This window comes from Suncus etruscus, chromosome 1 (assembly GCF_024139225.1).
Source record: "Suncus etruscus isolate mSunEtr1 chromosome 1, mSunEtr1.pri.cur, whole genome shotgun sequence".
Taxonomy (NCBI): Eukaryota; Metazoa; Chordata; class Mammalia; order Eulipotyphla; family Soricidae; genus Suncus; species Suncus etruscus.
Window position 1 is genome coordinate 138,932,216 of NC_064848.1, and position 23,049 is coordinate 138,955,264.

The window sequence follows — 23,049 nt, forward strand, 5'->3', positions numbered from 1 at the left end:
CACCCCTGGCTTGGGGAGACCATATGGGACGCTGGGGGATCAAACCGAGGTCCTTCCTTGGCTAGCACTTGCAAGGCAGACACCTTACCTCTAGCATCACCTCGCCGGCCCCCATGGACTGACTTTTTGATCAAGTGGTAAGGAATTGTAATTAAGTCATCGTGAATTGCTAAATCATAAAGCTATGGATTCAAAGTACAAATAAAACAAACTCCATTCCATTCATTTTTGGAAGAGAGTCTGTATGTATAAAAAGTACGAAGGCCTTTATTTAATTTAAAAGGCAAATAAAATTTCCTGATTCTCTTTGGCTATTCAATACTTTTGGTAACTAAAGCTTTGTTTTCCTGCTCTTTCGCCTGTCCTAAGAACCTGCAGATATGGGACTAGAGAGATAATACAAGGATTAAGGTACTTAATTGCCTTGCTTGGCCAACCTGGAGTGCAATCCCCAACATTGTATTTGTTTCCCTGGGACCCCACCTGCAAGGAGTGATCCCTGAGCACAGAGTCAGGAGTTAGGTTCTAGCAAAGCTAGGGGTGGCCCCAAACCAGACAAAATAAAAATAAAATATGAAAATAAGGGGCCGGAGAGATAGCACAGTGGTGTTTACCTTGAAAGCAGCCGACCCAGGACCTAAGGTGGTTGGTTTGAATCCCGGTGTCCTATATGGTCCCTCCGTGCCTGCCAGGAGCTATTTCTGAGCAGATAGCCAGGAGAAACCCCTGAGCACCACTGGGTGTGGCCCAAAACCAAAAACAAAACCAAAAAAAAACTAGAGAAGAATCTTCCTTCCTCTTTCTTCTGCTTAGATTGTATACTAAAAACAGAAAAAGAGTTTGAGGGGGGAAAAAAGACAGAAAACCCTGTCTCTCTTCAGTTGGAGAACTGTACCATATGTGATAGAATAGTTGTGTATCAATGAGTCTTGTCTTTTTTTTTTTTTTTTGTGTGTGTGTGTTTTTTTTGGGTCACACCCGGCAGTACTCAGGGGTTATTCCTGGCTCCAGGCTCATAAATTGCTCCTGGCAGGCATGGGGTACCATATGGGACGCCGGGATTTGAACCGATGACCTCCTGCATGAAAGGCAAACGCCTTACCTCCATGCTATCTCTCTGGCCCCATCAATGAGTCTTGTAAGGCAAACAGAGGCCCCTAAACACAGAGCTGCCCTCCAGAGGAACACACACAGGTACTAGGGAAGGCAGGTGGACTTGAAAGGAGAAACTGAGATGAAAAAGAATCAAAGGACTCTAGAAACAACCAAGATCCCTCCAACAGAGGAATGGCTAAAGAAACTGTGGTACATATACCACAATGGAATATTATGCAGCCGTCAGGAGAGATGAAGTCATGAAACATGGATGTACATGGAATCTATCATGCTGAGTGAAATAACTCAGAGGGAGATAGACACAGAAGTCTCACTCATCTATGGGTTTTCAGAAAAATATAAAGACATTATTGTAATAATCCCAGAGACAATAGAGATAAGGGCCGGAAGGACTGGTTCACAATATGTCACTCACCACAAAAGAGTGGTGAACGCAGGGTCAGAGATAGCATGAAGGTAAGGTGTTTGCCTTGCATGCAGAAGGAAGGTGGTTTGAATCCCAGCATCCCATATGGACCCCCAAGCTTGCCAGGAGCGATTTCTGAGCATAGAGCCAGGAGTAACTCCTGAGCACTGCCGGGTGTGACCCAAAAACCAAAAAAAAAAAAAAAAAAAGAGTGGTGAATGCTGGTAGGGAAATAATTACACGAACAACTAGTATGACAATTTTTTTTTTTTTTTTGGTGGGGGGGTTTGGATCACACCCGGCAGCGCTCAGGAGTTATCTTGGCTCTATGCTCAGAAATAGTTCCTGGCAGGCTCGGGGGACCATATGGGATGCCGGGATTCGAACCACCATCCTTCTGCATGCAAGGCAAATGCCCTACCTCCATGCTATCTCTCCGGCCCCATGAATTCATTATATATTTAAAATTTAAACCCATGGGGTCTTTCTTTTCTTGGGTTGGGGGACAAACCCAGAGGTACTCAGAGAACTGTGTGCCAGGTCTCCCACATGCAAAGTATGGTTCCCTTCTTTGACCACCTATCTTTCCAGTCCCATAAGGATCTCCTCCCACCCCATCACAATGTAGGACTCTTTTAAAGCTAGAATAAAATCTCCTGAGGAGGTTCATGTAGACAAAATATCTCTCCCCTTTAAAAAAAGGACCAGAGAAATAGTACAGTGAACAGGGCATTTGCTGTACACATGGCCAATCCAGATTCAAAACTTGGCATCCCATAAGACCCCCAAACCCTACCAAGACTGACCCGAGATCAGAAAGAGAATTAAGTCCTGAGCACAGCTGGGAATGGTTCAAGAAAATAAACAGTTTGCACTAATAAAAGTAGTTACAGATGGACGAACTTTTGCAATTTAACTTGATAACAATCTTACTCGTGATATCATGAGTTTTTTAGTATTCCAAGTTACCTACTATATTATATTAGCTCCTGGTGGGAAAGTGCAGTGCCAGGATGCCAGGTACTGAGACCTGGAAGAACACTACATAGCAGCATACCAACCAATGTGATATTGTTGCATAACACATGTAGTTTTCAAGCATTCACCCACTACAGTTGACTTAGAAATAGCATCTTCCAACAATCACAATCACAGCTTCTTCCCACCCAAGGTGAGACTGCACAAAACTGCACAAACTAACACTCACATGGCACGGAGAAGAGAGCCAGCTCCTGTACACCACTAACACTGCTGGTTACCATGTCAGATTCTAAATTCCCTCCCTCACTTCACCATACTTTATAGGCCACTTATCCATCAAACCTGACATGACCCTGCTTACCTTAAAAGACTGCAAGTTAAAACATGGCAATCAGATTTGTTATTAACCTTCAAGAAATGAGGGCTGTTAATGTATAATTAACTAGCTGGGTATTCTTACAGTCATACTAAAACTCAATTTTTATGGGGGGGGGGAGCTTGGGGGTGATGAGATAGGACCATATGGGATGCCAGTGATCGAACCTGGGTTGGTTGTGTGCAAGGCAAGTGCCTACTGCTATGCTATCACTACGGCCCCCCCCAAATCCTTTATGTCTTTACCCACTCGATAACAATTTTGTCTGTCTGTAACAGGGATCTCAAATTTAATTTACCTGGGGGCCGCAGGAGGCAAAGTCGGGGTGATCCTTGAGTGCAAAGTCAGTAGTAAGCCTTGAACATTGAGGGGTGTGACCCAAACAACTAAAACAAAACAAAACAAAGAAAGATTCCTCTAGGGCAGGGCCACAAAATGTTGTACGGAGGACCGCAAATGGCTAATGGGCCGCGAGTTTGAGACCCCTGGTCTATAATATCAGAAAAAGAATAAGAGGGGCCGGAGAGATAGCATGGAGGTAAGGCGTTTGCCTTTCATGCAGGAGGTCATCGGTTCAAATCCCGGCGTCCCATATGGTCCCCCCCCGTGCCTGCCAGGAACAATTTCTGAGCCTGGAGCCAGGAATAATCCCTGAGCACTGCCGGGTGTGACCCAAAAACCACAAAAAAAAAAAAAAAAAAAAAAAAAAAAAGAATAAGAGGGGCCAGAGTTATTAAACAGCAGCATAGGAGGTAGGACATTAGTTTTGCATGCAGCTGACCTAGGTTTCTGGCATCCATATGGTCCTGAGCCTGCCAGAAATGATTCCTGTGTGCTGAGCCAGGAGTAAGCCCTGAGCACTGTCGGGTGTGGCCCCAAAACCAAAAAAGAAATTTAAGATACCTAGAGGCTGGAGAGATAGCACAGCATTAGGGTGTTTGCCTTGTACACAGTCAAACCAGGACAGTGGTTCAAATCCTGTCATCCCATATAGTCCCCCGTGCCTGACAGGAGCGATTTCTGAGCACAGAGCCAGGAGTAACCCGAGTGCCACAGGGTGTGACCCCTCCCCTAACAAACAATTGAAAAAAAAAAAAAAAAAAGGAGGGGGCCGGAGCAGTGGCGCAAGCAGTAAGGCATCTGCCTTGCATGCACTAGCCTAGGATAGACCACGGTTCGATCCCCTGGCATCCCATATGTAGTCCCTCAAGCCAGGAGTGATTTCTGAATGCATAGCCAGGATTAACCCCTGAGCATCACTGGGTGTGACCCAAAAAACCAAAAAAAAAAAAAAAAAAAAAAGTGAAAAAGGAAAAGATACTGGGGTGGTGGTGTCATAGTGATAGCAGATGTATGTATTGCCAGGTTGGATCCCCTGCCTCCCATAACATCCCTGAGCCCATCAGGAGTAATTTCTGAGTGGAGAGCCATGAGTAACCTTGAGTGCCACTGGGTGTGGCCCAAAATCAAAACAAAAATAGGATAGCTTCATGTAATATAAAGCAGCATGCTTGGGAAAATAATTCACCTTTACACAGTGAACATTTCCACTACACTGTTCAACCCAAGAATGACCCATTTATTTCCCTTAGAGCTAATTAAACTCTTGGACCATGTGCTAACACCATTCTGGAATATCTCCAGGTGGAGAAATGGGAGATGGATCATGGAGCTATCATGATCATTAGATCATCAAATCCAAACTTCACATAGTTAGTTACCTGTCACTGCTGACAATTCTCCCACAGTAGTGGAAAGGAGGTATCTACCTAGCCTCTGTCTGAGAATCAATGACAACCATCTGTCCCAAAGGCAGGATAATGTGCAATTCCAGCATGGATGGTTCAACACTGAGTTCTTTTTTTTTTGGTTTTTGTGCCACACCCATTTGACACTCAGGGGTTACTCCTGGCTATGCGCTCAGAAATCGCCCCTGGCTTGGGGGGACCGAACCATGGTCCGTCTAAGCTAGCGCTTGCAAGGCAGACACCTCACCTCTAGCGCCACCTTCCCGGCCCCAACACTGAGTTCTTTTTTTTTTTGTTTTTTTGTTTTTGTTTTTTGGGCCACACCTGGCATTGCTCAAGGGTTACTCCTGGCTGTCTGCTCAGAAACAGCTCCCGGCAGGCACGGGGGACCATATGGGACACCGGGATTCGAACCAACCACCTTAGGTCCATGATCGGCTGCTTGCAAGGCAAACACCGCTGTGCTATCTCTCCGGGCCCAACACTGAGTTCTTAAGCCTGTTCATTACTTCTGCACTCAGGAATCACTCCTGGTGGGATCAGGGGAACATGTGGATGCCAAGAATTGAACCTGGTGTGAGGCAAGTGCTATTGCTAAGGCCCCACCCATGCTTTTCTTTTTTTGAGGCCACACTCTGAGGTCCAAACCTTGGAGTGTTCTCCCTATATTTTTCTCAATGTTTCTAGATGGGTATCTAGGTTTTTGATCTACTTTGAATTGACCTTTCACTGAAGGTCTAAGATATGAAATGAGTTTTAATTTCTTACTTGTCATCCAGTTTTTTCAGCAGTATTTGTCAAATAAACTATATTTTATGTCATGTTCTCACCTTTATCAAAAATTAACTGTCCATATATATATATATGGGGTTTTGTTTCTGGGTATTTGATTCTGACCCATGCATAAATCAGAAAGCCTATCTTTATTCTAGTAATAGGTAATTTTAATCACTATAGCTTTGTAACAGAGTTCTCAATTAGGTAATGAGTTACCTCCAATTTCTTATTTTCCAGCAAGGCTCTATTTATAGTTTCTTCTGATTCCATATAAACTTTATTACTGGTAAATGGTTTTTATGTTTGTTTTTTAGCTACTGTGGTCAGTGTTCTAAGGTTACTCCTAGTTCTTCATCCAGAAATCTTTCCTGACAGTACTCAGGAGAACATCTGGGATGTGCTGGGGGATCAAATCCAGGTTGGCTACCTTACCCAGGCAAGTAACTGCCTGCAGTAACAAAAAGCCCCAGTCTTTTGTTTTCATGAATTATTCCTATTAATTTTCCAACTTTTTTAAATTAGTTAATTTTTTTTAAATCCTCTGACCAAATATTTTCAAGAGTCACTGTGGAAAACAGTGATTCAGATTTTCCCAATTATCAACTAACCCCATGCCAGATGCTTTAAAATCCACCAATTATCAACTAACTCTTCCTAGTGTGTAATAAAAATTTAGATCCTGAGATTAGATAAATTTAAAAGGAACCACCAAGGCATTTGAAATAATACTATACTTTCCAATAACACATTTATGGGATGAGCAGGGGGGCAGGAATGGGTTAACACCTAAGCAGAACTTGGGAAGATCTGGGGTCCATCCCCAGAAATATTCAATCTACCAGTTGGTTCAACAAGAAGGTTTGAAGATAAGGAGCTATTTGGGCCCTGAGGTGCCAGGTGGCCTCTGGGATACACCTGGTGGTGTTGGGGGTGCTGTGGTACTTCATTGGTGCAGGCATTTGAACTTTGGTCTGGTTCCCTAATTGCTGCTGTCTATGTCCTTACATCACCTCAACAGTATTTTTATACATACTTCTGTATTTACCTGGTTTTAAAATTTTCCTTGAAAGAAATGAATTGTATTAAAAGTGTGTGTGTGGACTGAAGTGATAGCACAGCGGTATGGCATTTGCCTTGCATGTGGCCAACACAGGATGAACCCTGGTTCGAATTCCGGCATCCCATGGTCTCCCGAGCGTGCCAGAAGTGACTTCTGAGTGCGTAGCCAGGAGTAACTCCTGAGCGATGCCAGGTGTGATCTCCCCCCAAAAAGTTTATGTCTAAATAAAATGGCCAAACAACTCTCCCATGAATTATACTTTTGACTACACCCTAAAAATAAACTAAGTTTTCTGCACTTATCTGTAGTGCCCATGCTCTTGTATATGGAATGCAAGAGTTAATTCACACAGAATGCATAAAGTTAACTCACACGTCAGATAGAAATTAAAAAATCATTTTGCCAAACACCAAACCCAAAGTCAACGACAACAGAATCGATACCCAATCTACAACAAGCTATACACAGAGGGAAGCAGTTACACTAGCAGTCTGGGTGGCAAAGGAGGGAGATATGGGATGCATGGTGGGAACAGGGGTGGAGGGAGGACAACATTGGTGGTGGGAATGGTCCTAACTCATTGTCACAATGTACCTTAAATATTACTGTGAAAGATTCATAATTCATTTTGGTCACAATAAAAATTATTAAAAAATATCATTTTGGGGCCGGAGAGATAGCATGGAAGTAAGGTGTTTGCCTTGCATGTAGAAGGGTGGTGGTTCAAATCCCGGCAACCCACATGGTCCCCCAAGCCTGCCAGGAGCGATATCCGAGCGTAGAGCTAGGAGTAACCCCTGAGAGCTGCTGGGTGTGACCCAAAAACTAAAAACTAAAAACTAAAAAAAAAACAAAAACATTTTGCCAGGCCAGATGGTATAGCAGGTAAGATGACTGCCTTGGACATAGCCATCCCAGGGTTCGATCACCAGAACCAGATATGGTCTCCAACCTGGTAGGAGTGATCTCTAAGCACAGAGTCAGGCATAGTAAGCCTTGAGCACTGCTAGCTGTAAACCCTAATCAAACACTCCTCCAAATCACACAGACCAACAAAGTTCAAATCTTAACAATTTACTAAGTGCATGCAAAGTGATATGAAAGAAATGTATTTTTTTGTTTTGGGACCACACCCAGTGATGCTCAGGTGTCACTCCTGGCTTGGGGGACCATATGGGACACCAGTGTGTGTGTGTGTGTGTGTGTGTGTGTGTGTGTGTGTGTGTGTGTGTGTGTGTATTTTTGGTTTTTGGGCCACAACCGGTGACACTCAGGGGTCACTCCTGGCTTGAGGGACCATATGGGACACCAGTGTGTGTGTGTGTGTGTGTGTGTGTGTGTGTGTGTGTGTGTGTGTGTGTGTGTGTGTACTTTTTTGGTTTGTGTGTGTGTGTGTGTATATGTGTGTGTATTTTTTGGTTTTTGGGCCACAGCCGTTGACGCTCAGGGGTCACTCCTGCTTGGGGGACCATATGGGACACTAGTGTGTGTGTGTGTGTAATGTGTCCATCCTAGGTCAGCCGTATGCAAGGAAAACACTCTACCGCTGCACCATCACTCCAGCCCCTGAAAGAACCTTTTTTTTTTTTTTTTTTTTTTTTTTTTTTTTGGTTTTTGGGCCACACCCGGCAATGCTCAGGGGTTACTCCTGGCTGTCTGCTGAGAAATAGCTCCTGGCAGGCACGGGGGACCATATGGGACACCGGGATTCGAACCAACCACCTTTGGTCCTGGATCAGCTGCTTGCAAGGCAAACACCGCTGTGCTATCTCTCCGGGCCCGAAAGAACCTTTTTAACATTGCATAGTCATGATGAAAACCTTAGTCATGCTAGCTAATAACTTTTAAAAGGCTGCTCTGAACCTTAAGAAATTTGCTGCAAGAATGTGAAATGGTACAATCACTTAAGGGGAAGTCTGTTGGTTCCATACATAATTAACCCAAGTGTTACCATACACCCAGCAATCTACTTACTCCTTGTAAGAAACATTCCTTGTCCTCCACCCCCACAAGAGCAATGAGAATTTATGCCCACATATATAAACATACGGAGATATTAAAAATATATAGAGATATTTTACAGAAACAAAACCAGAATAGCTAGAAAGGCAGAAACAAACCAAGTACACCTGTCAAATGTATACAAACATGACGTTATCTGTACAATCAAATAATTTGTGCATAAAAGTACTTTTTCCCCCCAGATCAAAGCATTTTTTTTTATTGGGGGGTGTGGGGGAATCTTCAGGGCAGAATAAGCCGATGTCCTCGGCGAGCTGAGATCTGCACAAGGCTGCAGAAAGCATAAAAGTACTTTTTGATACGTGCTATACATGGACAAATCCTGAGAACACTTACAAAGTGAAGTCAGTCACAAAAGAACTTATTTTGTATTTCCTTCTTTATTGTGGGGGAGGGGAAAGGGTTACACTGGTCAATGCTTCTGGCTTTGTGCTCAGCTGGGATTGAATCCCAGATTGGCCACATGCAAGCCAAGAGAGCCTTACCTGCTAAACTATAGTTCTAGCCCTATCTTTCTATATATTAGAAACATACAGTGGGCTGAAGATATAGCACAGTGGTAAGGCATTTGCCTTGCATGCAGCTGATTCAAACAGAAGGTGGTTCGAATCCTGGCATCCCATATGGTCTCAGAGCCTGCCAGGAGTAACCTCTGAGTGCCGCCAGGTGTGATCCAAAAACAAAGAAAAAAAAAAACAACAACCCCAAGAAACATACAGAACAAGCCAATCTTTAGATATAAAGAGTAGGTCCAGTGATTGGCTAGGGATGGGGCAGCAGGGGTTAGGGTGCACAAGAAGATTAAAAGGTTGTTAAAAATGGGGCTGGTGAGGTGGTGCTAGAGGTAAGGTGTCTGCTTTGCAAGCGCTAGCCAAGGAAGGACCATGGTTGGATCCCCAGGTGTCCCATATGGTCCCCCCAAGCCAGGGGCAATTCCTGAGTGCTTAGCCAGGAGTAACCCCTGAGCATCAAACGGGTGTGGCCCCAAAATCCAAAAATCCAAAAAAAAAAAAAAAAAAAAGGTTGCTAAAAGGCAGTGGGGCATTTGTTTTTGAGGCGATGTGAAAATATTCTAAAATCATGGAAATGGTATACATAATTGAATGCATGAAAAACTAGTATACATGAATTAGAATTCTTTTGTGTGTGTAGGGGAAGGGGGAATCCACAGTGGAGGCCTAGAATCCATTCAGAGTGATACTTTGTCCTGTAGCACGGGCTGACAGTTGAAATACTCAGGCTCATAAGTGCTGCAAGCCACCAGGGGTGATACCTGAGAGTGACATGGAGGGTGAGAGGCATGGCGGGGGGGGGGGGGCACTCAGGAGTTACTCCTGACTTTGCATTCAGAAATCAATCCTTGGGACGGAGAGATAGCACAGTGGCATTTGCCTTGCAAGCAGCCAATCCAGGACCCAAGGTGGTTGGTTCAAATTCCGGCGTCCCATATGGTCCCCTATGCCTACCAGGAGATATTTCTGAGCAGACAGCCAGGAGTAACCCCTGAGCACCACCGAATGTGGGCCCAAAAACAAAAAACAAAACAAACAAACAAAAAAACCAGAAATCACTCCTGGGGAAAAAGAAGAAAAAGAAATCACTCCTGGCAGGCTCAGGAGATCATATGGGATATCAGGGATCGATAACAGGTTGGCTGCATGTAAAGCAAATGCCCTACCTGTTGTGCTATGGCTCTGGCTCCAGAAAGGGCATTTTGTAGTAGGGATCAGACAGGCTCATGCTATGTGATCATTAATAGCTATCATTCAAAATAATCTTTTCAGGTAGAAGACACACACACAGGAAAGATGCTTGCCTTGCCCCTGGCTCCATATATCCCTGGCACCATATATGGTCTCATAAGCCCTGGAGGAGGTGATCCCTGAGCGTGGATCCAGGAGTTAGTTCTAGCATCGCTGGTGTGGCCCAATAACCCAAAAATAAAATTGAAATTAATTTAAAAACATCTATTCAGGCTCCATGTAGACAAAATGACATACACATGTGAAGCCCTGGGTTTGATTCTAAGCACTAAGAAAATAAAATCTTGTTGAGATGTGGAGTTCTTGAGAACCAACTATCCTATCCTTTCCCACAAAGCTTTTCTTGTCAATAATGAAATAATTAGTTAAAGTCTCATTTACTTAATTGTAATTGGAACCATCTTGCAGTAGTTTGTTATTCACATTTTGATAATGTGAATGCAGTTTAAGAAAATACATCATTACATCACATATTCCAGGCAGCCTGCCACAAGACTCCCCCCACAAAAAAGGAGGAAAAAATTCTTAAAAATAACTCCTTTAACAACCTGAGTGTATGTTCTTTCTTGTTGCTCCATCTCCTTGTACACACTACCATTTTCCTAAAAACCCTCATGTTTAAATAGAACAAGGCATGATTAATTCACTCAGTAATCCAACAAACACTTGAAACCCTTTGTGCATAGCAGGAATCATTTAAACATTTGTGTTACACCCTGCTCTTGTAAAGCTTACAATCTATGAGGATAAGAAAAACAGTAAACCAGTAATGGTTTGAAAAATGGTGAAAAGCTGTAATGCTTATTTGAACCAAACAAAGAAGGGGCAGGTGATCATCAGGGAAGGTGAGAAGTTAACTCTGGCATAGGAAAGGATTCTAAAGAATCCATAGCAGGGTGAAAGGATGAAATGTATGCTGCCGGTGGCCAACCTTCCTCTAGAGTGCCAGGCACCATCCTGCTACAAGACTGCTTCCAAGACTGTAGCTGGAATATGTTTTATGTACCTTGCTATATTAGGTCTTACAACTCTTCAGGTAAAGCAGGAAAACTCTGACATACCCTTGTCTAAAATCTTTCTCCTTTCTCTCATTTTCTGGGTCGTACCTGGTAGTGCTTAGGAGTTTGTAGCCCTGTGCCCAAGAGACCACACAGTGGCCTTAATGCGTATTAATATATATCACAGTAACACGCAATCAAACCTAGTTCTTCCATAAACAAATATAATACTCAGCATGTTTGTTTAGTTTTCTGACCATACTTGGCAATACTCAATTACTCCTTGCTCTGTACTATACTCCTGGCAGTGGTTGGGGAAACCACCTGAAATTCCAGGAACCAGGGGAACCTTATGGGACTCTGGGGATTAATCCCAGGTCAACCACATGCAAGACAACTGCCTTACCTATTGTACTATCTCTCCAGCCCCTCCTCTTCATTAACTTAGCTATACTCTTTATTATTCACTCTGTCTTCCCACTATGGTTTGAACCACTTATGCATGTTAAGACAGACATGCGGGAGAGACATGGGTCTGGAAAAACTCCCTTCCTCTCTACCTCTCTTTCTCCTTTCTCTCTCTCCTTTCCCTCTCTTCCTCTCCCTCTCTCTCCCCTCCCTATCTTTCTCTTCCTCTCTTTCTCCCTCCCTCTCTTCTTCCCTCCCTCTCCCTTCCCTTCTCTCTTCCTGTCATTCCTTTCTCTCTCCCTTTCTCCCTGTCCCTCTCCTCCTCTCTCCCTCTCCCTGTCATCCCTTTCTCTCCCTCCCTGTCCCTCTCCTCCTCCTCTCTCTTCTCTCTCTCCCTCTCTCTGTCATCCCTTTCTCTCTCTCCCTCCCTGTCCCTCTCCTCCTCCTCTCTCTCCCTCTCCCTGTCATTCCTTTCTCTCCCTCTTTCTCCCTCCCTGTCCCTCTCCTCCTATCTCTCTCCTTCCCCCTCTCCCTCTCCCTGTCACTCTTTTCTCTCCCTCTCCCTACCTCTCCCTCCTTTTCCCTCTCCTCCTCTCTCCCTCTTATTCCTTTCTTCTTCCCCCCTCTTTCTCTCCCCCTCCCTCCCTCCCTCCCTCCCTCCCTCCCTCCCTCCCTCCCTCTCTCTTTCCACTCTCTCCCTCTCCTTCACTATCTCTAAAAAAAAGAAAAAAAAAGACAGACATGCATTTAACCGTCCTGGAAACAAAATCCTAACACCACACAAAAAATAAAGGCATAACAATAATCAAAGGCAGAATGTGAAATGGGGTCCAAGGGCAAATACTCCCAAAAGAAGCTTTAATGGGGTGAGAGAACAACAGTGGCTTTCTTAAACTCATATAGACTACATTTTTTTTTTTTGTTTTTCGGTCACACCCAGCAGCACTCAGGGGTCACTCCTGGCAGGCTTGGGGGACCATACAGGATGCCAATGACCTTCTGCATAAAGGCAAATGCCTTACCTCCATGCTATCTCTCTGGCCCAGTATAGATTACATTTTGACTGGAGAGGTACCAGGTCTCATACCCAGAGTCTCATACATGCAAAGAATCAGTGAAGCCTGAGGAGTTGAATGTGTAGGGTCGGGGAAAGAAGGATCTGTTGTATTCCTAAACATAAATATATTTAAAAATAGTTTAACTTCCAAAAAAGTTACAAACTCAAGGAGAGGGGCCAGAGTGATAGCATAGCAGTAGGGAGTTTGCCTTGAATGTTGCCATACTGGGACGGACCCGGGTTCGATCCCTGGTATCCCATATGGTCCCCCAAGCCTGCCAGGAGTGATTTCTGAGCACAGAGCCGGGAGTAACCCTGAGCACTGCCAGGTGTGGCCCCCCAACCCCAATAACAACAACAACAACAAAATAAAATTGAGAAGTGTTTTTTTTACCTCCTATACTTTATGTAGAGATACTGATAGAGTATTCTGCATATCTGGACAATTTAATCACAAGAAGAGTTAAGATGTCATTTTCATTTTCAGCACTGACATCTAAGTTGTTCTTTCCTTCATAGTGAGGTTTTGATCTTAGAAATAGGTGATCCCCCAAACCTCTTAATACATCTTAACACACAGGATATTCTAAAACCAAAAGGCACTATCAACGTGTGTGTATACCTATGTGTATACACACGTATATATGTACTTCTTAATGCATGTGTGTAAAATGTTAACATATTTGTATAATCACTATACCTGCATTTCAGAATCTCATAAAACTGTTTTAAGCTTCCACTGCCATACCAAAGCTTGGACATCAAGATTTTTTTTTTTTAAAGCAAGATTACATTTTCCCGTGTAGATTCTTAAATCCCTTCCCATTCCCAACCAAACACCTTTAAGCAGAGAAAAAGCCCGACATTTTTTTTAGGCAATGTCTCACCATCTCTAAAAAAATATTCCATGGCCAAACTCACCATAGAGAGCTGTCCAAGTTTGATTAATTACATCTAGACACACAGTTCCTGACCTGAAACAGATGGAAAGAATGGCATTTTTTAAAAAAATGAGAAAGTTAGTTGCATCTATCTGGCAACTAAATTATTTATTAAAAAATATTTTTAGTAGATTAAAAAAGAGAAGAATTCCAATTGGTCAAGTATGAATGAGGATATACACAAAGTCTTAAGTGTCTCCTTACAAATCAAAAAGGAACTCAACTATGAAGAGATCAGGAAAGAAGAATTAATACTGGTTCCAGGGGCCTCCCAACAAGAATCCAGGGAAGGAGGACTCTCACTGTTCAGCTCTGATTATAAATGTGCACTCTGAGCTTAATGAGGAAACACCATTGTTTTATAAAATATGTCTACCAAATGACTAATCCGTATTTTAAATGTTCTTTGTTTTTTTCTTTTTAAGTTGAGTTGTTTCACCTTCATGTAGATTATTTTTCCCATTTTACACTTATAATTGATTTTTGGGCCAGAGTCATTGGTGTCCAGGGCCTACTCCCAGATCTGTGTTGGGAAATTACACATGGCAATTCTAGGGAGACCATGAAGTATTGAGGATTAAAGCTGAGTTCCTATATGCAAAACATGCAATCAGCCCATGAAGCATTATATTTCTGGCCCAACTTTAAGTAATTTAAAAAAACACAACAAAATGCAATACATGATCTTAAACAGGATCCTTGATCTTAAAGGGGGAAATTGCTAAGCAGTATATTTCCAGAAAACTGAAGAATACAAAGAACTGCATTATTCAATTCCTGATCCTGACTATCACGTGGTTCCCTAAGAGACTGTCCACGTTGGGATGTCTAATACACATAAAAATTAAAGGACAGTGGGGTCTGGTGGATGTGTTCATCACACAGAATCAAAATACCTTATCTGCAGTACATACATAGAATAGCAAAATTTAGTGCCATATCAAGGAAAATTGCAGAACAAATCTTCTTGTATGCAAAGTACCAAGGGAAGTTTGAAGTAGGAGGCAATGCAACTCAATTAAAAGTATCAATAAAATATGAAAAGTAAAGAAAGGGATAATTAAGATTCATGAACTGAAATGAAACTGGTGATTCACATTTGATTCACTCTCAAGAATTTTAAGGTCTGAAAATAGTAAATCTGTATAATGAAAACAAATCTGAATTATGTCTATACAAAGAGAACAAAGATGTAAAATATTATAAATGCTAGTTGGACATCAAAGGATCCTGAAGGATCCATTTGCAACAATGGAAAAAACTGAAGCATACAATAGTAGAATCTGAGCTACTCTGGAATATCGTGACCCTGGGATTCTAGTTTAAATGATCATTCATACAGTCCTATCTGCTGATAAAATCCAAAAGAGAGCTGAGACCTTTTTATAATCGAAGAGTGATGAATTCTAATCAAGAGCAGTTGCTGCTAAGAGTTAAACATTTTTAAATAGTTACTTACGCTTCATCAATGTTGGGATGGAAAATTTTATTCATGAATCCTGTAAAAAGAGATGTTAATTAGCAGCAAAAAGTATTCAGAGAAAAATTTAAGTATTTCAGTATTGGAAACAATTTCAGTATTGGAAAAAGGTGGAGATACTCATAAAGCAATGCTTTCCATAACTCAGGTCCCTGGTTATGGACAAGTCTATATTCACCCTGACAGTGTTCAGTATTGGAAAAAGGTGGAGATACTCATAAAGCAATGCTTTCCATAACTCAGGTCCCTGGTTATGAACAAGACTATATTCACCCTGACAGTGTCAATTAAAACATCAGAGTTCTTTCTAGTAACAAATAAGCACACTCTGAGCCCAACTTAGTTGCTTAAAAAAAAAAAAAGAGAATTAAAAGAAATTGCTTGCTGTGAAGGTATTTGCCAAGAAAATTTTATAATACCAAAAAGTTATAAATAGTGCCAGTAAAAAAAGTTAAGAAAGCTACTTTGATTTCCCCTCCTGAAATTTTACTGTTCAGTCTCCCAATGTGAAGTTCTGCTTTTGAACTTCTCCTTCTGAAACTCATTTACTGGTATCACTCTGTTACACTGTGTGCGAAACACGAATGAAGCTGTTGAAATACTAGAGAACTGCTTCCAAACCACAAAGGATTTCATAAAATCCTTTTAATTTTTATTTCATAAAAATATTTTCTTTAACTTCATTCATTTCAGGAAATCCAGGTTTAATTAAAATTGGAGCGACCAAGAAATGAGGCAACAAATTGGTAAAAATTCAGTAAAATGGCTTATCTATCAGGGGTGCACTGTTTGGTTTTTTGCTTATTACAAGAAAATCATATATTAATATTTACATTCCAAAGAGAAATGATTCTCTAACAAAAGCAGTGATATAATGAACTTCAATAAGTGATGAAAATCTACAGGAGATCCACCATGTATCTGTCATTCTTATTGTTTATTTCCTTTGAAGACAAGATTTCTTTCACTCCATTTCATATTCAAATTCCTTACTAAGGTGACCTCTGCTATATCCCAAATTTGTTTTCTCTCATCCTCTCATATGATCTCTTCTTCACATGCATTCAAAAATATTTGATCCATGTGTGTGACAGGCACTGCAGTTGCCTATTAGGTACAGAATAATGAAGACAGGAAGTCACCGTAGCAAAAGATAAGAACTAAAAACTGGTACATGCTCAAGATGTGACAGTTTGAAGGAAGTCTATGTGAGCAGAGAAGGCATCAGGAAAAGGACAGTCATGGAGCTTAATGAAGATCCTCAGAATGAGTTGTGATGTATCATTTTTTTTCCTTTTTTTTGGGGGGGGGGTCACACTTGGCTCAGGAGTTTCTCCTGACAGGCATGGGGACCATATGGGATGCTGGGATTCGAACCACCATCCATCCTGGATCGGCTTCTCGAAAGGCAAACACCCTACCGCTGTGATATTTCTCTGGCCCTGCTATTTATTTCTGAAAAGTGGTTAGTCCTGGGTGGTAGGGGAACTACACAGGATGCTGGATCATCAAACGTACGGTAGTCAAACACACTACCAACTGTACTATTGCTACGGTCCCTCTTAAACTCCTATATTACCTCTCTAGCTAAGTAGTCTTAAATAATACAACCTCTGGGCTGGAGAGATAGCACAGTGGTAGGCTATTTGCCTTGCACGTGGCCTATCCAGGACAGACAGTGGTTCGATTCCTGGCTTCCCATATGGTCCCCCGATCCTGCCAGTAGCAATTTCTGAGCACAGAGCCAGAAGTGACCCCTGAGCACCACACCAGGTGTGACCCCAAAACAAAACAAAACAAAAAACCCCCCACAACTTTCTTTTAAAAAAAGTCAAGAAGATCCTCAAGTTAGGCTCAATATATAACATACTCATAAGGTACTCAACATCTAATTATGTCTAGGAACATGCTTCTATATGACAACTGCCAAGAAACTGTTCGATGAGGGGGAGACGTTTGTCTAAACAGTTTGAGAGCCTTGCTTTACTAATGTAAAGCATATTTTACTTGAAACTACAATTAAGAACTTAAAGATTGGGCTGGTGTGACAGTACAGTGGGCAGGGTGCCTGCCTTACATTGATTGACCTGGTTAGATCCCTAAGCACCGCCAGGTGTGGCCACCCAAACAAACAAACAAACAAACAAAACTAAACAAAAAACCCCAGAACTTAAACTTCATTGTTGATACGAAAAATCTTGCCTCAGCTAGAATTCTCAAAAGCAGCACTTTGCAAAACAACATCTATGGCAGAAGTCCTCAATGATGGGGAGGTCATTGAACAAGGCTAGAGGGTGGAAGGCATTAAGGAGAAGAACAAAGAAAGGAAAGGGATTCAGAAACAAAGCTGGAGAGGAGCCTTGCAAAGATGACTTCATTCAAAGGTGAATTTTTCCCACATCTAGGGGAAAAGAGCCAAGTGCATCGAGACATTGTTGTGTCTGAATAGCAAAATCAGAAGGGGGTGAATGTAGAGGAGGACACCATGCTGCAGGTCAAAGACACATCTGTGGGCCTCTGAAAGCAGCTGCTGGTTTCCACTCCAAATGAGGTGGGAAGTCGACTAAGAACAGTATAGGACAGTAACATATACATATATGTATATATAACATATACATATCCAGCTTTAAGTTTTTGTCTGTTTGCAAAAAAAAAGATTTTCTCCTAAATGGGAAAAAAAAAAAAAGCTTCTTGGGGAACAACTCAATTAGGTCACTATTCTTCAGTGCTGAACAAGTAGTGAAAAAGTGGCAGATTTCAAAACAGAGGGGGGGGGGGGGTCTCGCTCCTAGAGTAAGAAGGAAGCCATGACAACTTGATGGCACAGGGAACCTCAAAGGTTTAATCAAGAAACTAGGTATGGGGCCTGCATGGTGGTGCTAGAGGTAAGGTGTCTGCCTTGCCAGCGCTAGCCTAGGATGGACCGAGGTTCGATCCCCCGGCATCCCATATGGTCCCCCAAGCCAGGAGAGACTTCTGAGCACATAGCCAGGAGTAACCCCTGAGTGTCACCGGGTGCGGCCCAAAAACCAAAACCAAAACAAAAACAAAAACAAGGTATGGGGGCTGGTGAGGTGGCAATAGAAGTAAGGTGTCTGCCTTGCAAGCGCTAGCCAAGGAAGGACCGAGGTTTGATTCCCCGGTGTCCCATATGGTCCCCGCAAGCCAGGGGACCATATGGGATGCTGGGATTCAAACCAACAACCTTCTGCATGCAAGGCAAGCCTTACCTCCATGCTATCTCTCTGGCCCCGGTGAAATGAGTTTTAACTATTTGTCAAAACCCTCTCAGAAATATGAAGGTGCCTCCCGTACTGGCCAAGGTTATTTAGATTACATTTCAATTTACATACTTTCCACACTCTTCATTTCACCATAAATCTAGCTTGGCTGAGTCCAAGATAGAGCCAAGATAAATACTAGAGCCAGGAAGAGCTTAGTAAACATTCTTCAGTAATGAAAAGTTTGAAACCCAGTCTCCAGGGTCCTGTTAGAAAACCACCATCTGAAGAAAAGAAGATAGTACGGAGAGGAGGGGGCATCCAGGGTGTCTTGTGAACGGTGGGTGTGGCCCTGTGATTCCTGGCATAGCACTGCGTCCTTGGGCCCTCACGCTGAACTGTAAGCCTGGTTGGCCAATGGTGAAATGGCCTTCAGCCCCTTTCCCCACCCCAAATATCTTCTGAAAATCAGACTGGAAAGAGCAAAGTATTAACTGGGATATGGGCTAAGATCCAACTTGAAAATTCACAATTCACCAAGGTAGGATGGCCTGAGTGCTGAGAACAGAAGCTTTAAGGGGAAATTGCCAATGAATAAGGCCTTCAAAAATGTAATTCTGTGAGGCTCTCATTTTAGGTAGGTAATATTCTCAAGAACACGATACAAGCTACCATCCCGATTGTGATGACAGCATGTAAAAATAAAAGATTGTCCTTTCTCTCACACACATCAACAATGCTCAGAGCTTACTCCTGGCAGGCTCAGAGGACCACATAGGGTGCTAGTGACTGAACCTGGGTCAGGCTGTATACAAGACAAGTGCCCTACTCTCACTACATGTCTCTCTGATCCCTAGACTCTTCTGAAGTAGGTAGAGAAGCAAAGTTTAAAAGCTGGGCTTTGGTCAGAGAGTACAGGGTTCACATTGCCTGTCCTGCAAGTGTGGTACCCAGAGCACCACTGGGAGCACACTATGTATCCCTGCTTCCCCTTAGCACCCCCTAAACAAAAACAGAAGCTTGCCTTTGAGAACTCTCAGTAGCTTCATATACCAAACTTGCAATTGTTAGTGACCACATCAAATAAATGAAAAGGGACACATTTATCTCTTTTATAACTGTGCTTGGACAAGCCGTGGCCAACCTTTCTGGCAATATCATTTACATTCTGGATCATGATGACAACTATGGAACTTGTGGATGAGGAGGGGAGGAGACTAAGAAAGAACAGGCTAGGAATTCAAAGAAATGTTCTCAGGACCCAGCATGTTTGCTCTGGCATGTTCCCCTTCCTTTTGGCAATGCTTTCACCATACTAATGAATACATCTGCAACAAGAGAAATTTTCCCAACACTTGTTTCCATTTGACCAGGAACTATTTTGAAGATATTTTAAAAGAACATTTTAAAATGACTTAAGGAAACATGGTTAAGTAGTAGTAGCAAATCATTTTTAATCTACACGATTTAAGATTTTATTTGCTTTTCTAGTGATTTGACTAAGTTTTCAGAACTTTTGTTTAATCTTTGAGACACCAATTCTCTGGCATGGCTCAAATATCTGTGGGTTTTGAAAAAAAGTAAGAGGAGATGACAGAACAGATGATTAACTTAAGAACTCACCATTTCAGTACTATATATTTTTTTGTTTTGTTTAGTTTTTGGTCCACACCTAGAGAAGCTCAGGGCTTACTCCTGGCAGTACCTGGGGGATCATATGTGAAACTAGAGACCAGACTGAGGTAGCTGTGGACAAGGCTAGCACTTTAATCCACTGTACCATCTCTCTGATCCTCTTAACAACTTTCAGCAGAAGGAAATAGTGATTTATAATCCTGAAGAATCCTAGTTTGCTGTAAAAGATGGGTATCTTTAAAAAGAGCACATATTTTTTTAAATTTTTATTTATTTTTGTGTTTTTTTTTTTTTTTTTTTTTTTTTGGTTTTCCGGGCCTCACCCGTTTGATGCTCAGGGGTTACTCCTGGCTAAGCGCTCAGAAATTGCCCCTGGCTTGGGGGGACCATATGGGACACCGGGGGATCGAACCTGGTCCTTCCTTGGCTAGCTATTGCAAGGCAGACACCTTACCTCTAGTGCCACCTCGCCAGCCCCAAGAGCACATATTTTAATTAAAAAAAAAAAAAAAGCATGTTCTTTTTTAGTCTAGTCCAAGACTTGAACTGCTCTAGAATAATACATATCTTAACCCACAGGTTAGTGGGTAGAGAGAAAATAAGAGTCATGCTGAAAACCTGTTTTATTTTTTGTTTCCAGTTTTTGGAAAGAGAACAAACATACCCAACATACCCAGCAATGTGCAGGAAACACTTCCATAGAAGGGAGGAGAAAGAGGAAAGGTTGGGAAAGGAGAGGAGAGACTTTAAGCCAGTCATCTTTCCAGGAATTTCAACTTAGAATAATTGAAGAGATGAGGGGTTGGAGAGATGGCATGGAGGTAGGGCATTTGCCCTGTATGCAGAAGGACAGTGGTTTGAATTCCAGCATTCCATATGGCCCCCCCACCCCCCCACCCCCCGAGCCTGCCAGGAGTGATTTCTGATCCTAGGTGAGACCCAAAAACAGAGAGAGAGAGATGAGGGGAGTCAAGAAAATGACTCTGAAACAAGGTAAATGGGGAAAAAAATGTCAATAGCAAAACAATGGATGTACTATCCCAGAGATAACAGGAGAATGGCCTGCAGATGCTGAGGCAGCTGTGAGTAAGGAGTTTAATTACAGGCTTATGAATTCCTGTGGGAAAATAGTTAAGTGAATACATTATTCTGATTTTTGGACAAATGTCCACATAAAGTAGACTATGCATAATTAAACTGATTTATTCTATTTTTTAAAGTTGGCATTATTTTGTTTTGCTTTGTTTTTAGTCCACACCTGGTGATGCTCAAGGCTTACTTCTGGATCTTAGTTCAGTAATCACTTTTGGTGGACTAAGGGAAACATGGGATGCCAGGGATTGAACCCAGTTTGGCCACATGTAAGTGCCCTATTCACTGTACTATCTCTTTGGCCCCAAAGTTGGCATAATTGTTTGAAATAGTTATGAAAGTTTAATTTGTATCTCCCCTTTAGTCTCAGACAGTATCTAAGATGGTGAACTGTTTAAAGTCAATAACAGGTTCTAGGACAATTTGGTGACCACCTAACGAGGAAGGTGTGTGTGTATAAAGATGCTGGTAGATTGTCTGGTTACAGTTGAAATGCCAGCTGTGTGCACTAGTGCACACTTGCAGGGATTTCATCTTACCTGAGCCAGTCTGTGCCTGCTAAAGTGTCCTCAGAGTGCTGAACCATTCCTATTCAGGGATGGACCTGCATGGACCTGATCTTGGATGAGCTGCCAAGGAGCTCCCTCTCAAGGCCCTGGGTTTTCAGGGAACCTCTGAAGGGATTCTGTGTGTGTTGCTCAGAAGTCTACACAACAAGAGTGAGTGAGTGAGTGAGTGAGTGAGTGAGTGAGTGAGTGAGTGAGTGAGTGAGTGAGTGAATTGAGGTGAGGTGAGGTGGAGGTGAGGGAGGTAAGGAAAGGGAGAAAGGTGAGGGAAATGAGAAAGGCGAGGGAAGTGAGGAAGATGAGGGAGTTTTTCTCTCTCAAGGCCCAGGATTTTGAAGAGATTCTGTGTGTTGCTCCCAAAGTCTAAATTCTATTTGTATGTGTCCCTCTACCCTGCTTCTTCCTTCTCAGATAATATGGGATCTGAGGAAAGGTCAGGATGACTTGTTCACTTATAACTTAGTAAAGTAATTGTCCTCCCACTAGTAGAATCATCCTATTTATTTTTTATTCGGCAGGTGAGTTGTTACACACTGTTTAGCGGATTCCGACTTCCATGACCACCGTCCTGCATAGTTTTATCTTTCAAACTCAGCAACGCTATCTGAGCCAGGCAGGATTTATTTTCATGGTTAGAAGTAGTCTAGTATAGAACATTCTGGCCTGGAGGTAAGGCCCAGTTCCAACACTTGGCCACTCTCATTAAAACCAAGCTGTGAGTGCCCGGAGAGATAGCACAGTGGCGTTTGCCTTGCAAGCAGCCAATCTAGGACCAAAGGTGGTTGGTTTGAATCCCGGTGTCCCATATGGTCCCCCGTGCCTGCCAGGAGCTATTTCTGAGCAGACAGCCAGGAGTAACCCCTGAGCACCGCCGGGTGTGGCCCAAAAAAACAAAACAAAAACAAAACAAAAAAACACAAAATAAAATAAAACCAAGCTGTGATGAAAAAAATCAGATCAGGCCCAAGTAAGACTTCCCAAGGCTGGGCCGGAGAGATAGCATGGAGGTAAAGCGTTTGCCTTTCATGCAGAAGGTCATCAGTTCGAATCCCGGCGTCCCATATGGTCCCCCGTGCCTGCCAGGAGCAATTTCTGAGCATGGAGCCAGGAGTAACCCCTGAGCACTGCCGGGTGTGACCCAAAAACCACAAAAAAAAAAAAAAAAAAAAAAAAAAAAGACTTCCCAAGGCTGACCAACTGTATGAGCATAGGGCAAGTTACAGAATCAGTGCCTTTCTGTTCTCTTCCTCATGAACTAGGTTATCTATACACCAGTCATGAAGTTGAAATGAAGGAATACAGACACAGCATCGTAACAGGTACCGGCACTCAGTAAGCACTCATTGTTACTTTTACTTAACGATCTCAAGCAAGCCATTTCATCTAGCTTTCCTCATCCTAA

At 42.5% G+C, this 23,049-nt stretch overlaps 1 protein-coding gene across 1 annotated transcript in view; it reads right to left on the minus strand.

Moving 5' to 3' along the window:
• UBE2H (ubiquitin conjugating enzyme E2 H) overlaps positions 1–23,049 on the minus strand; it is a 325,238-nt gene that overhangs the window by 15,530 nt on the left and 286,659 nt on the right. The window contains exons 5-6 of the mRNA XM_049775634.1: positions 15,113–15,152; positions 13,634–13,686 (exon numbers count right to left, since the gene is read on the minus strand). Coding sequence (XP_049631591.1) covers positions 13,634–13,686; positions 15,113–15,152 — 93 coding nt within the window. The remainder of the gene's footprint in view (positions 1–13,633; positions 13,687–15,112; positions 15,153–23,049) is intronic.